Source organism: Larus michahellis, chromosome 4, assembly GCF_964199755.1.
Source record: "Larus michahellis chromosome 4, bLarMic1.1, whole genome shotgun sequence".
In the NCBI taxonomy this organism is placed as follows: Eukaryota; Metazoa; Chordata; class Aves; order Charadriiformes; family Laridae; genus Larus; species Larus michahellis.
This window is the reverse complement of record NC_133899.1, coordinates 56,201,559-56,214,875: the sequence shown is the minus strand read 5'-3', so window position 1 is coordinate 56,214,875 and position 13,317 is coordinate 56,201,559. Positions and strand designations below refer to the sequence as shown.

Below are 13,317 nucleotides of genomic sequence, written 5' to 3'. Positions count from 1 at the left end.
GTTGTTTTTCCTGGTATACTCTTAAATTTGTATTAAAAATGTGTATCTGAGGAGAAACAGAAAACTTTAGGGGCTTAAGAGGAATTGTAGTTATGGTTCTGAAACTCATTCCCAGTTCTAGTATTTGGTATAATTTTGTTTGCTTGATTTAGGCATTATGATTATAGTGGGGTTTTTTATACCATATCCTCTGGTTCTTTTTTTCTGCTGTGCCAACTGCCCGCACGAGTGCACTGAGAATTTACTTTAAAACTTTTAAGTAGTATATAAATAGTCCTTTTGTTGTTGTGTTGGGTTTTGTTGTTGCTTTTTTTTTTTCTAGAGTAACAGTCCATTTTAAATTAGATTTGTGTTTCCAAATCATTTAAATGCATTAAAAATTTCACAATTTACAACCATTTGATTTTAAGTAAGAAACTTTTTTTGGAAAATACACTACTGCATTGAATAATTAGTTTTGCTTTGGCCAAAACAAATTTTCAAAAAAATAGTGGGTAGGTTATGGTGTTATTGATAGTATCTGCTAGTATGAATGCTTGATAACTCTTTGGTGTTTGTCAAATCATGAAATACACCTGCATTTTTGTAAATGCTGTTCAAATAAATGTTTAAGTTTTGAAATTATATATATATAATGTTAGTATATGCTGACTATTTAAGAGTATAATTTCTTCACTGAAAATTGCACAGAGTTCGTTTCTTATTGGGGGGACGTCATGGAGAATTTAAATTTCTGCCTCCTGGTGGCTATGCTCCCTGTTATGAAGCATTGCTTCCAAAAGAGAAGATGAAACTGGAACCAGTGAAGGAATATAAGAGAGATTCTGATGGAGTGAGGGATTTACTGGGTACAACACAATTCCTCTCGCAAGCTTCCTTTATCCCTTGTCCAATCGACACCAGTCAGGTATGTTAAGTATACAATAATAGGATTGTAAAATATGTCTTAAAAATATTTAAATTCACAATATAAAAACTAAGCTAGCTTGCCCCCTTTCTTAGTAATTCATCATTTGTGTGTTGGGGTGTATGTAAGTGAACCAGATGATCTCAGATCTACAAGGTGTGGTAACTGGAACCTTTTCTTATTTGTGTAATTGTTATTTTCTTTTCTTAGGTTGCTCTTCCTTTTCATCTTGAAAAGATCAGGGACAAACTAGCTGAAAATATCCATGAACTGTGGGGAATGAATAAAATAGAATTAGGCTGGACATACGGCAAGGTATGTTTTGAATGACCTGTCTGGGTACAGTCACCTGTATTTGGTTAAATCTCCTACCAGAAAACTTGGACTTGGAAGCTGAACCGAGTATTTAATGGTGCTCTATATTTTACTAACAACAGATGAAAGTGTGAGCTGCCAGGAGACAGTGATTTTAAGTAGTCATTAGAAAGCAAATTTGGAGTATAAATAAGGTACATATTTTAGCACTATAAACAATAATTTGAACAAAATATTTTAATTGAGAAATTCACTAGCTTATACCAAGATGGAATTCTACTGAAAATCATACCAATAGTGAGTGACCTCTCAGCTAAATCTTTGTTTACTCTAGTGTTGGGGATCAAAGAGATCTGTTGATCTCTTCTGTTGATAATGGAGACAGGGTTTTGGTGACTTTTGTAAACATTCAGATTCCTCAAAGCTCAGATTTTTTGTTTAATTAGTTACAGTTAAAACGTATCATTATAATGATACCTTATAATGTGATATAGCCTGACAGGTTAAAGAGAGTAAGCCATCTGGTCAAGGTTATTTAAATGCATATGACAAAGCATTCTCTACCCAATGGATGTGGGTAATTCTCTACCCAATGGATGTGTGGTAAAATTTACAAGGGTAAGCCAAGAATATTATATTTAGAATTTAACATTAAATTCAACGTCTGTATTAAAATTGTACCTTCCCCTAGTAATATAAAATTTTAAAGGCTGTATTCTGCCTTGAATTTAGATTATTTCATCGTGCTTCTTTTCAAATTCAGATTTACTGGGGTAGTCCTCCATGTGCCCATCACAACTGTATCCTGCCTCAGAATAATCTTTTTTCTTCTCTTATCTTCTGATGGTTTTACTTATAGACTTGATTTACCTTTTTCTTCAATAATTCTATCATACTATCTGCTAAAATGTCATCGCTATTGAAATTCTGAGCTTTATTAGCCTTTTTACTGTTTCTGAGCTTTGGCAATTGAAAAATGTTTTTGAATGTGAAATGTCATGACTCCTAGTTGCTATCAGGATAGAAGCACTTGGCACTGAGTGAAAGATCTTGTTTAATTAAGAGTCAGATAAGTATTCAAAGACTTATATCGATATCAGAAAAAGAATGCTCTGCTTTATTATTCCAGTAGAACTTGAAAAACATTACCAAGTGATTCTTTAAGGTTCTTGAATCAGAGTGTGTGCAATAGATCAGATTGTGCTCTATTGAGCATATATTGCTCAGGCGTTCAGCAGAAATGTTCATTGAGTTTGCAAGCTTGCTTTCTTGTGTTTCGTGTATTTATGCAGAACACATGAAATAGCTATATTTTTTCTGATTTTGTTGGCTATGGAGGAGAACTTACAGTGTGCATTATAAAGGAATCATGGGAAAGTTCATTTATACAATGTTGAGTAACTGTCACTGAGCAAAGATAAATGGTATTGCTTACGATGTCTTCATTATTGCAAAGAATTAATTGATTTTTTTACTCTGATTCTGGCTTGGGTCTGGTATCAGGAAAGTACTCTTTTCTGTTGCTTTGTTACAGATACGGGATGATAATAAAAGGCATCATCCTTGTCTTGTGGAATTCTCAAAATTACCTGAAACAGAGAAGAATTATAATCTACAAATGTCAACTGAAACTCTCAAGTGAGCTTTGAATTTAAAAGAAAATAAAGTTGTTTTTTTAATTTTTATTCAAAGACTTCATACTGTTGTAAGATATAAAAACATTAGAATATCTCATTCAAAGTGTGTTCTGCTAACTTCACTAGAAGTTCCAGGAACACATTCAGAGCGATTTAGAAAAATCTTATCTCTACAGAGATAGAAAGAAAACACCACCACCAAATCCTGTTGGTTTTAATAAAGTGGCATAACTTTCAACCCACAGATTTGTACATTTTTAGACTTTGAAGGTTTTATTTGTTATTTTTGATAAGTTAGAATATTTGGGTTTTGAAATTCCATTATTTTGAATGACTTCCCTGGTTTTTAAATATCATTAGTTCTGCGTATTTATACTAAAACAAAAAGAAATGTATAAAATGGGTGAGCACTGTAATGTTGTGTTTCACTACTGCTATTTTTTATGTTGGCAGAACCCTTTTGGCCCTTGGATGTCACATTGTTCATGCTCATCCAGCAGCTGAGGAAGATCTTAAAAAAGTCAAACTTCCTAAAAAGTATGTACCCTATGATAAATATTATATGTTATTTGTAACTACAGGGTATTAACTAAACAAAAATATTGTAAGATCATTTAAAAAATACTTGATGTGAACCCCATACTGGATATGGACTTAGAGACCACATGGTTGGTCCATTAGCTTGGCTGTGATGGTGGTTGACTGTGAATACTGCTGCATTACATCACCTTGTAGTGTGATTCACAGAGACACAAGTAGTGACATACTTAAACCACATGCAGTTACATGTGTGTTACATGATCTTAGAATAGATACTTCAAGGTTAAAAGCAACATTTCAGTGCTTTTCTATCACATAGCAAAGAACAATACATGTATATGATGGTAAATTGATCTACTTGGAAGAGGGTATACCATGTTCCCATAACTCCTGTTTTGATTTGCACTTCTCCTTCCCTCCCCTTCAAGAAAAGGTTTGTTCAAGATACATAATTTCTGGAGACATTATTACTGCATCTCTTTAAAGAAGAGAAAAAAAATAGAAAATTACTGTTCTTATAATGTTGTACATTTCTAAGAAATGTGCATATGTAGATTATTGCATAAAATACAGTTGGGTTTTTCCTTTAATTTTTTGTTTAGTAGCTAAATTATGGCAGTCCGATCTTTTTTTTATTTAGACATCTTTAAGTCATCAGTGGCGAAGATTAATCAAGAATTACATCTCTAATTTAGCCTTGTCTGTGGGGATTCTGTAATCCTCCTGGGACAGATTAAAGCCCTGTCCTGCAACAAAACTTGGAGATGGGGATTTGGATACCTGCCATTGCACATCAGTTTATCAACTTGCAAGATGTCTTTTTTCCTGAAACAGCTTTATCCATGAGAAACAAAATTAGGTTTTTAAAGAGACCAGAAAAATAAATAGTTTTATGATATGGCGATGGTAATCTTGATCCAGTTGATGGCATTAATTTAAAAAAGGGAAAAAGGACCTTTCCAAGGTTCATACTGCAGGCAGTCAATCATAATGCTGTTTTGGTACTATTGTCTTCAGTAACAGAACAAATAAACCTTGGTTTCTGACTCTTGTTAAAATATCTACTGCCTATATGAATCATCCTAGCAAATGGAAATGATCTGATTTGAGCAAGAGAGAGTCTGCATATGTCTAAAACCGCAGAGTAGTCTTTACACTATGTGAAGGGTTGGAGAGGGTAATACCTACTACTAAAAAACTAATAAAATTACTATTTGATGAAATACTGGGAGAAACAATAGTTAAAATATGTTTTCTTCTTGTTGGAAAAATGATAACACAATCAGTATTATGGTATATAAAAAATACCATACTTAATAATGCATAAAAATAATTTCATAAATAACCATCATGCAGATGATGCATGATGCAGATTGCAGATGATGCAGAAATTACTTGAAAGGTTTAAATGACGAATATAAAAACTATTTAAAGAGTACTTATTTAAGAAAAAATTTGTTTTTTTCATATTAACTATTTAGGGATGCACATATGGATCTAGGTCACATTCAATTAGATAGGGTGCAAGTAGGTGGAAAATGAGACTCTCTGCTAGAATACAATTTATATCCTAGTCCATGACCAAATGCAATGTAGGATTTTTGCAAAGAAATGGGAGAGTAGGAGATTGAAAAATGGAGAGAAAAAGTGAACCCCACCCTATGAATGCCACATAGAAAACTTTAAATACCATCAGTACGGTATCTTGACTTTCTGTTTTCATTTGTTGACTTACAGTTACATGATGTCAAATGGATATAAACCTGCCCCTCTTGATCTTTCTGAAGTGAAATTGTTACCTTCCCAAGAATTTCTAGTTGACAGACTAGCAGAAAATGCACATAATGTCTGGGCAAAAGATAGAATAAAGCAAGGATGGACCTATGGCATTCAGCAGGTAAGGACTTCTTTACACGCATTTAAAGTGAAAAACGTGAGATTTTGTTTCCTAGAACATCAGTTTGGAGCGTTAAATAGGAGGATAGGTACTGAATGTCGTGTAATGTCTGGAAAAGTTAGAGGGTGTGGGGAGCAGGAAAAGAAGCCTGAGTAGATTGTCAGACCTTGCGTGCCTGCAGCTGCAGGCTGTATGAGAAGGTATCTCCATACTTCTCTTCCATTCTTGTCTTTAGGTTTTTAATATTATTAACAATTGGGCTTGCATTCATAGAACTGTTCTTCATCAATATTATTTCTTTCCTGTAATCTTAACATTATTTCAGAATACATTCTGTCTCATTATATGAAATATTTGTGATGTTTAAACACAGTTTTCTTGTTATTTTTTATAACCCTTTTTAGGATCTTAAGAACAAACGTAATCCTCGGCTAGTGCCATATGCATTATTAGATGAACGTACTAAAAAATCAAACAGAGATAGCCTCCGTGAAGCTGTTAGAACATTTGCGGGCTATGGTTATAGTATTGAGCCACCTGACCAAGAGATAGGTATGTACTTTCAGTAAGAATTGTGGCCTTTTTTTCCCTTAGTGCTCAGAAAAAAACCCATAAAACACTGAAATAGATAGGGAAAACAAGATATGAATTAATAGTAGCATACCTTTGCAGTGGACTTTAATGAAAGGTGCAAATATACTTTGTAAATGACTTGATATTAATGATGTTTTTTTAAAAGATTGCTTGTCGTTAATGGTATGATAATTCTAACTTCCATGATTTTTAGAATGGAGAAAATCTGGAGTGTGAGTGGATGTACTGGTTTTTGTTTGGAAATAATGAAAGAAACAAATAATACGGGATTAATTGAAAAGAATTTTTTTACATGGTATGCAGATCAGGTTTGACTACTTCAAGTCAAACTCACTTCTTAAGAAGTAGTCAAAGAAGTGCACCAAGTTCAATAATTTTTTTTTATTGAAATCAGGAGCAGAAATTTGATCTGAAATGTTTCTCCATATTTGCTATACCACTGTAATTTTTTGACAAAAATCCAAACCCAAACAAAACTTATTAGATAATTTCTTTAAAACGTTCTAAATGTATTGACTTTTGTAAAAAGTATTTTGCTGTATTGTAATACTGCATTATTGCATCAGATTGCATTGCATGTAGTAATCTCACACTTCTGAGGTTTCCTTTAGTCAGTTTTGTGTTTAGGGCTCTGCGTTGAGTAATGCTTTGAAATATTCTGATTCTAAACAGCAGATAATCACTCATCCTGTATAGAGTTAGAATGCGCTAGCCTCTGTCTGCTGATTACTGTTCCTCCTTTTTTAACATTTACTATGAAGGTTCTTAAAACATGCAATGGTAGATAATAGCTGTTTTCAGAGATAGAAAATACAGAGATGAAAATCTAAACAGTGGCATTTATAGTTTCATCTAATTATGAAAGGTGGGTTTTATTTTTTCTCTGTTTATTTTTGCAGCTGACCAAACAGTGGAAAAAGTCAGCATCGACAAGATAAGATTTTTCAGAGTAGAACAGTCTTACGCAGTGAAGTCTGGAAAGTGGTACTTTGAATTTGAAGCTGTGACAGGTGGAGATATGCGTGTTGGCTGGGCCAGGCCAGGCTGTCGACCTGACATAGAGTTGGGAGCTGATGACCAAGCATTTGTATTTGAAGGAAGCAAAGTCAGTACATCTTTATCTTTTTTGACGTATGAATAGACTAGGCAGAGAACTACAGTGTAGGTTGCATCTGTGTACTCCAGGTCAACTACTGGAATATTTTCGATACATATAGAGATGTCTCTGAGCTCTGTTTCATGCTTGATAGTATCTGCATTTTGGTTCTGATCGTTGAAATTATGCTAACAAAGGTGTGTTGATTTAGATCTATCTTCCTAGAATATACCCAACTGAGTAAAGAAGTGTGTTGTAAGCATAAACAAAGTACAGCATTCACTTCCTTTTTTTTTTCCTAAGTGGTGTTTTACAAACTAAAACAAAGTTTCTTCAATGACCGGAAGAGACAACCACAGTTCTGTTTTCCCAGAAGAGAGAAGCACAGTTCTGATTTCTGTTTTATGTGTTCTCTGCTTTCTGCACATTCTTTCTTCCCAAACTTGACTCCTAAAAGGACCAGGATGATAATGAAACTGCATGTGAGAGTGGAATCCAGTGAACAGTGGTTATCATCCAGATTCTAAATTGCTGATTGTATTTTACTGAAGTTAGGGTGCCTTTGTTTCTCCAGGTGAAATAACTAAGATAATCATCAAATTCATTATCTGAAAGCCATGATCAATACCATTTGTAAATTACTTTGAGATCCTGGAAAGTGAAATATTTGTTTGTTTGACTTCATTTTGTGTTTTTTTTAATTTTAGCATGGTGTTTATTGTGGTTATTTTTATTTTTTTTAGGGCCAGCGTTGGCATCAAGGCAGCGGATTCTTTGGACGAAGCTGGCAACCAGGAGATGTTGTTGGCTGTATGATAAACTTGGATGATAAATCAATTATCTTTACTCTGAATGGAGAGTTGCTTATAACCAGTAAAGGTTCAGAACTTGCATTTGCTGACTTTGGAATAGAAAGTGGTAATTTTCTTTTTATAGTTACATGGTTATGAGAAGACAAAACAAAACAAAAACTAGAAAAACTAGTCTGTCATAACAGCTTGGTGAGCTGAGTATTTCACTTATGTGAGCCTTCATGTAGTAGTAGCTTCATGCTCGTTAGTAATTGCAAGAAGATTTTGCAATTGCTCACTGTCTCTCTTAGGTCTGACCATTGATACAGTTTTCTAATGGTAGAGAATGAGAGGCTGCCTTAAGAGAGCTTTTTCGAAGGTGTAAAGTTAAAGTGTAGGAGAGAAAATGTCTCCTTTAGAAGTTGAACTTTTGGCTTTTCCCTAAATTTGCTCCCAGTTCTCTTTCTTGAGAGATGAAGAAATAATTCAACAGCCTTTTATCCCTGTCTGTTGACTGCTGCAGGTATACGGAGACCAAAAACGTTTGGTTACAAAAAATGACAGCATTAAAGAAGTGTGTATTTTTCCATCATGAATGATGGAGGGATGAAAGTTGGCAACAAATTTATAGCTACTGATGACAAACTAAATTTTAAACAGATGAACTGAGATACCTGAACGTCATCTTAAAGTCCTATTGACCCTCAGAGAGCATACTTAGTATTTATTAATAACTTTGATCTAGCCAAGATTGTCTTCCAGTGTCCAATTCATTGTATAAAGGCATGTTTATTAGTCTAAAAATGATGAAGATAACTGATTCTTCTAATAAATGAATAACTGACTTGATCAAATGTTGGGTTTTCAAATCTGATTGTTGACAAACCTACCTCTTTACTTCACATTTTTGGGGTGTTTTTTGTTTGTTTGTTTTTTTCATAAATCACTGCTACTTACTAATAACAATTGTGAAACTGGTTTAATGTTTAAATAAATGGGATAGTGTGTGTAATGTCCATTTATTGCCTAAATCCTCAGGGGTTTTGGTAGCGATTATATTGAACGTAGAAATTAGTATTTAAGGTGACTTTAAATCCTTGCTACTCTCATCACTTCATGTGCATTACGTGTAGGAGCAGAAGTTTAGTTCACATTTGATGGATCTAAAATAGAATCCTTGTGTTCTCAAATAAATTACTGTTGGGTTTGTTGTTGTTGTATCGTTTCCTTAGGTTTTGTTCCAATTTGTGCACTGGGTCTATCTCAGATTGGTCGTATGAACCTTGGAATGGATGCCAGTACATTCAAATATTATACAATGTGCGGCCTTCAAGAAGGTTTTGAACCTTTCGCTGTCAACATGAACCGAGATGTTGCTATGTGGTTTAGTAAACGCTTACCGACATTTGTCAATGTGCCAAAAAATCATCCTCACATTGAGGTAACATTACATGTTAGGGAGACACCTGTTTATCAACTGTTTGTTTAGCAAGCTGAGACATTAAACCCTTACTAATACTTACTGTCATCAGATAGTTTGTCATATAAATCTATTAAGTCACTCTTAAATAATTCCAGATGATCTTGTCTATCCCCAACTTCATTTATAGTAGTATTACCACTTGTATGGGTATACCTAGCTGTTCTATTATATAACAACATAATTTATGTTGTTGTGGTTAGCTACTTGAAACATGTCAGTTGTGATTTCCTAGAACCATTTCTTATATTCTACCTTACGTTCACTTTAATTTTTTTAAACCTTCTGTACTATGCATTTTTCTTAAATATCTAAAATTTGTATAGTTGAATGCAGCATCACTGAAACGGAGACTGATTTAGTCCACTTCGCTAATCTGAGGGACATTTAAATGTTACCTGTGGTATTGCTAAGTGGTGTCTGTTTCATTCATTCCTATAATGCACCTGTGATAGGAATTCCACAGCTCCCTAACTAATCTACTCTAGGGCGGAGTAATATATATCCTATGTTTTGTATAAAATATTCCATATTAATATTTTCCACAAAGGGATGTTTGAATTCCTGATCATTTTTTTTACTATAATCCCTAGGCCATTTACTTTAATTTAGGTGTTAAGCCAATTATTCCCTAATACTCATCTTTGAACGTTTCCTTCTTGAACAAAATACGCTTCACTGAATTCCAAGTAAATTATCTCAGCATTTTTTTCAGTTTATCAGGATCATTTGAACTGTGTTCCTATCTTTAAAAGTTTTTGAAATGTTCCTATCACTGTGTTTAAAAGCATACTCACTATGTCAGCACAAGGGAAAATAATATCAGACACAGACTTCATAATGATCATCTGAAGGATTCTAATTGATATTTCTTCTTGTAGAAAACTACTGATTCTTGTGAAGTAATTTTTCAATGTCTTGTGGACTCTAAGTGAATTAATTTAATAAAATCTATACTTTCTTTTTTTTTTTGAAAGTGTTGTATGGAACAAATATTTACTATAGTCAGGATATACTGAATCTATTGCTTCCCTCGCTCTTCAGGCTAGATTCCCTGGCAGAGAAGAAGGTTGCGTAGTTCTGAAATTAATTAATTTCAAAAAATTTAAGTTGACTCTTTGTTATCTCATCCTCTAATTGCTTAGTTGAAAGTTTTCAGTGTTTTTCTTGGAATAGTATAATCTTAAAATTATTTCTATTATTTTTAGATATGGAGAATTGATGGCACCATTGAGAGTCCACCTCGGCTAAAAGTTACTCACAAAACATTTGGCACGCAGAACAGCAATTCAGACATGATATATTGTCGTTTGAGTATGCCCATTGAGTTCCGCTCATCATTCAACTTCGGCATGGGTGTGGAAAATGCCTCATCTGATGTTTTCCAAAAACGGTTAGGTTTGGGTTTAATTATCCTATTTCATGCTCTCAATGTAAATGTAACACGTTCCATTATTCTTTATTATTGTACACTCAAGATTTCATACTTGTTTTTGCACTAAGCACACACTGTAATAGGATGCATGTTACTGAGATTTTTTGTTCTTGATGGTTTTAATAAATTTATACATAAATATATATTATATATATATACAAATAAATATATTTATACATATAAATAAATTTATAACAGAATTTTGCTGCAGAATGTCATATCCAGACAAGAGACGACCATTTCTGAAGAAGGGCCTGATAGTTATTCATTGCTAAGCAACTGCCATCTTTTCAAAATCATTGGGATTTGCAAAGCTCTTCAGCCAGGCTGGAAAAACAGATCAGAATCTTTTGCCCACTGGATTAATGCTCATCTGCATTATTGTTCAATAGTCCATTGTCATTGGATAAGTGACTAAAAAGATTGTGGGACAAATTTTTAAAGATACCAGGTACTACTGAGTTCAGCACCTTCCAGCATTGCCTTAATCTTTAGTTAATTGCTGTAAATCTGTCTCTTCCCCCCGCCTCAGTCTTAACTGCAATCAGTTATTTTGGGTGTATATCTGTATCCTGTACAGTCTTTGCATACTTAATTTACTCATGCATACTCAGTACCCAGCAAACATGAGTTAGCTTGTAAGTACACTTAGTTTAATAATCAGAACTTTTTTTACTACTTCTCTCTTTTTTCAACTAATTTAATGATGATGTTCCTTTATCTTTAGAAAGCACAGCCAAGAAATCGCTGCTCCTTCTACTACGGTAGGTAAATACATTGAGATACTTAGTTCTTCTTAGTTTCTGAAGTAGATTTAGTCATGGCAGCACATTCTTTCGAAACTGATCTGTTGAAAGAAGCCTTCTTAATCATTTGCTGTCATTTGATATAACATTGTGTATAAATAATAATGCCCCAGAGTTGTATGACTTGAGGCACAAGCCTCACTCTTAAACCACTAGTCTGTTTTTTTAATCCATGAGCATTTTAAATGACTTATTAAGAGAACGTTGAATTACTATTATTGAAGTTTGATATATAGGAGATGTTTTAATCACTATTTGAGTATTCCTTGATAAAATAATTTCAGTTTCTATTACTAATATGTTCTTTTCCTCTTTTCAGTATTTTTATTCACTTCGAATATTTGCTGGACAAGACCCATCCTTTGTCTGGGTTGGATGGGTAACACCAGACTATCATTTTTACAGTGAGAATTTTGACCTAAATAAAAATTGTACAGTGACAGTTACTTTAGGTGATGAGAGAGGCAGGGTTCATGAAAGGTATGGATTTATTTATCACTTATTAAACATTGTATTTTAATATGTTGTTCAAAAGTTAATTTTTTCACAAGCTTGATGTTATTTTAAACTTTAATTTAAACTAATAATAAAATTGATGATGGAGTAGGAGTGTTCTGTGCTCATTTATATATGAATGTGTTTTACATAAAATTGTTAAAGTTAGTATATTTAATGTTCTGTTTGAAAGAATGTTTTGTGGCGCGTCTTTCTTTTAACATCCATGTTTGGTCACTGTGGATGAACCTGTTACTCATTCTAATGTATCTTACATAAGCACACAGAAGCATGTGAAATTGTTTCATAATTATAAAAAAAGGAACAAAAAAAAAAGGTGCTTTTAGCCTAGATTAGCTATTAGGAAGAAATTCTTTACTCTGAGCATGGCAAGACACTGGACCAGGTTGCCCATAGAAATTGTGGATGCCCCATCCCTGGAAGTGTTCAAGGCCAGGCTGGATGGGGCTTTGAGCAGCCTGGTCTAGCGGGAGGTGTCCCTGCCCAGGGCAGGGGGGTTGGAACTAGATGATCTTTAAGGTCCCTTCCACCTTAAACCATTCTATGATTTTATGATCCCTTACCCATGATGCTTATGTTCTTAAAAAAAGGGTGTTTGTTAATGAGAAAACAAAACTAATAGCAGCACAAGGACCTTTGAGGATCTCTAACTATTACTCCATTGAAAAGTCTGTTTTCACTGAATACTTATTCAAGTTCACTGTGACCTATGATTTGTTCTCTTTGTTCTTGCTGTTCTTTCAGTGTGAAGCGCAGCAATTGCTACATGGTTTGGGGAGGAGATATAATTGCTAATTCCCAGAGATCAGGTCGCAGCAATGTTGATTTAGAAATTGGATGCTTTGTTGACCTGGCTACTGGAATGTTGTCGTTCACAGCCAATGGAAAAGAGCTTGGCACTTGTTATCAGGTATTATCAGATTTTCAGGAAGCTAACTAATAGCTGGTCATTTTGATGCTATTCTAAAATTGTTTTTTCTTGTTCAGAAATCTAAGTGAACACTGTGTGACAGTAACATGTTTTCTGTGTTATTCGGTTTTTTCCCTTATTATTGTTATTCAACTCCATTGAAAATGAATGTGGCAGGGTTGCACACAGCCTATAAACAGGGGTGGAAGATGATCTAGCAGCTGTAATTTTGGTATATGTTGTAAGAGCGCTCAGAGACGTTAGTGCATGCTGGGAGGATATTAAATGTCAATATCCTGGGGAAAGAAAATGGGAGATGAAAGTGCTCAAGCCCTATGCTTTGCTGTTTTTTTGGCTACATACAAATCAATATGACAGCTTCTGAACAAAACC

The 13,317-nt window shown here is 34.0% G+C and overlaps 1 protein-coding gene across 7 annotated transcripts in view; it reads left to right on the top strand.

The window, feature by feature from the left end:
* Positions 1 to 13,317, top strand: part of RYR3 (ryanodine receptor 3) — a 237,272-nt gene that overhangs the window by 100,970 nt on the left and 122,985 nt on the right. For all 7 annotated transcript variants that reach the window (XM_074584986.1, XM_074584985.1, XM_074584984.1 and 4 more), the window contains exons 20-32: positions 691 to 907; positions 1,118 to 1,222; positions 2,757 to 2,860; positions 3,313 to 3,396; positions 5,137 to 5,296; positions 5,701 to 5,848; positions 6,790 to 6,995; positions 7,730 to 7,904; positions 9,010 to 9,218; positions 10,466 to 10,650; positions 11,420 to 11,456; positions 11,818 to 11,978; positions 12,759 to 12,924. In XM_074584986.1, the coding sequence (XP_074441087.1) occupies positions 691 to 907; positions 1,118 to 1,222; positions 2,757 to 2,860; positions 3,313 to 3,396; positions 5,137 to 5,296; positions 5,701 to 5,848; positions 6,790 to 6,995; positions 7,730 to 7,904; positions 9,010 to 9,218; positions 10,466 to 10,650; positions 11,420 to 11,456; positions 11,818 to 11,978; positions 12,759 to 12,924 (1,957 nt within the window). The remainder of the gene's footprint in view (positions 1 to 690; positions 908 to 1,117; positions 1,223 to 2,756; positions 2,861 to 3,312; positions 3,397 to 5,136; positions 5,297 to 5,700; positions 5,849 to 6,789; positions 6,996 to 7,729; positions 7,905 to 9,009; positions 9,219 to 10,465; positions 10,651 to 11,419; positions 11,457 to 11,817; positions 11,979 to 12,758; positions 12,925 to 13,317) is intronic.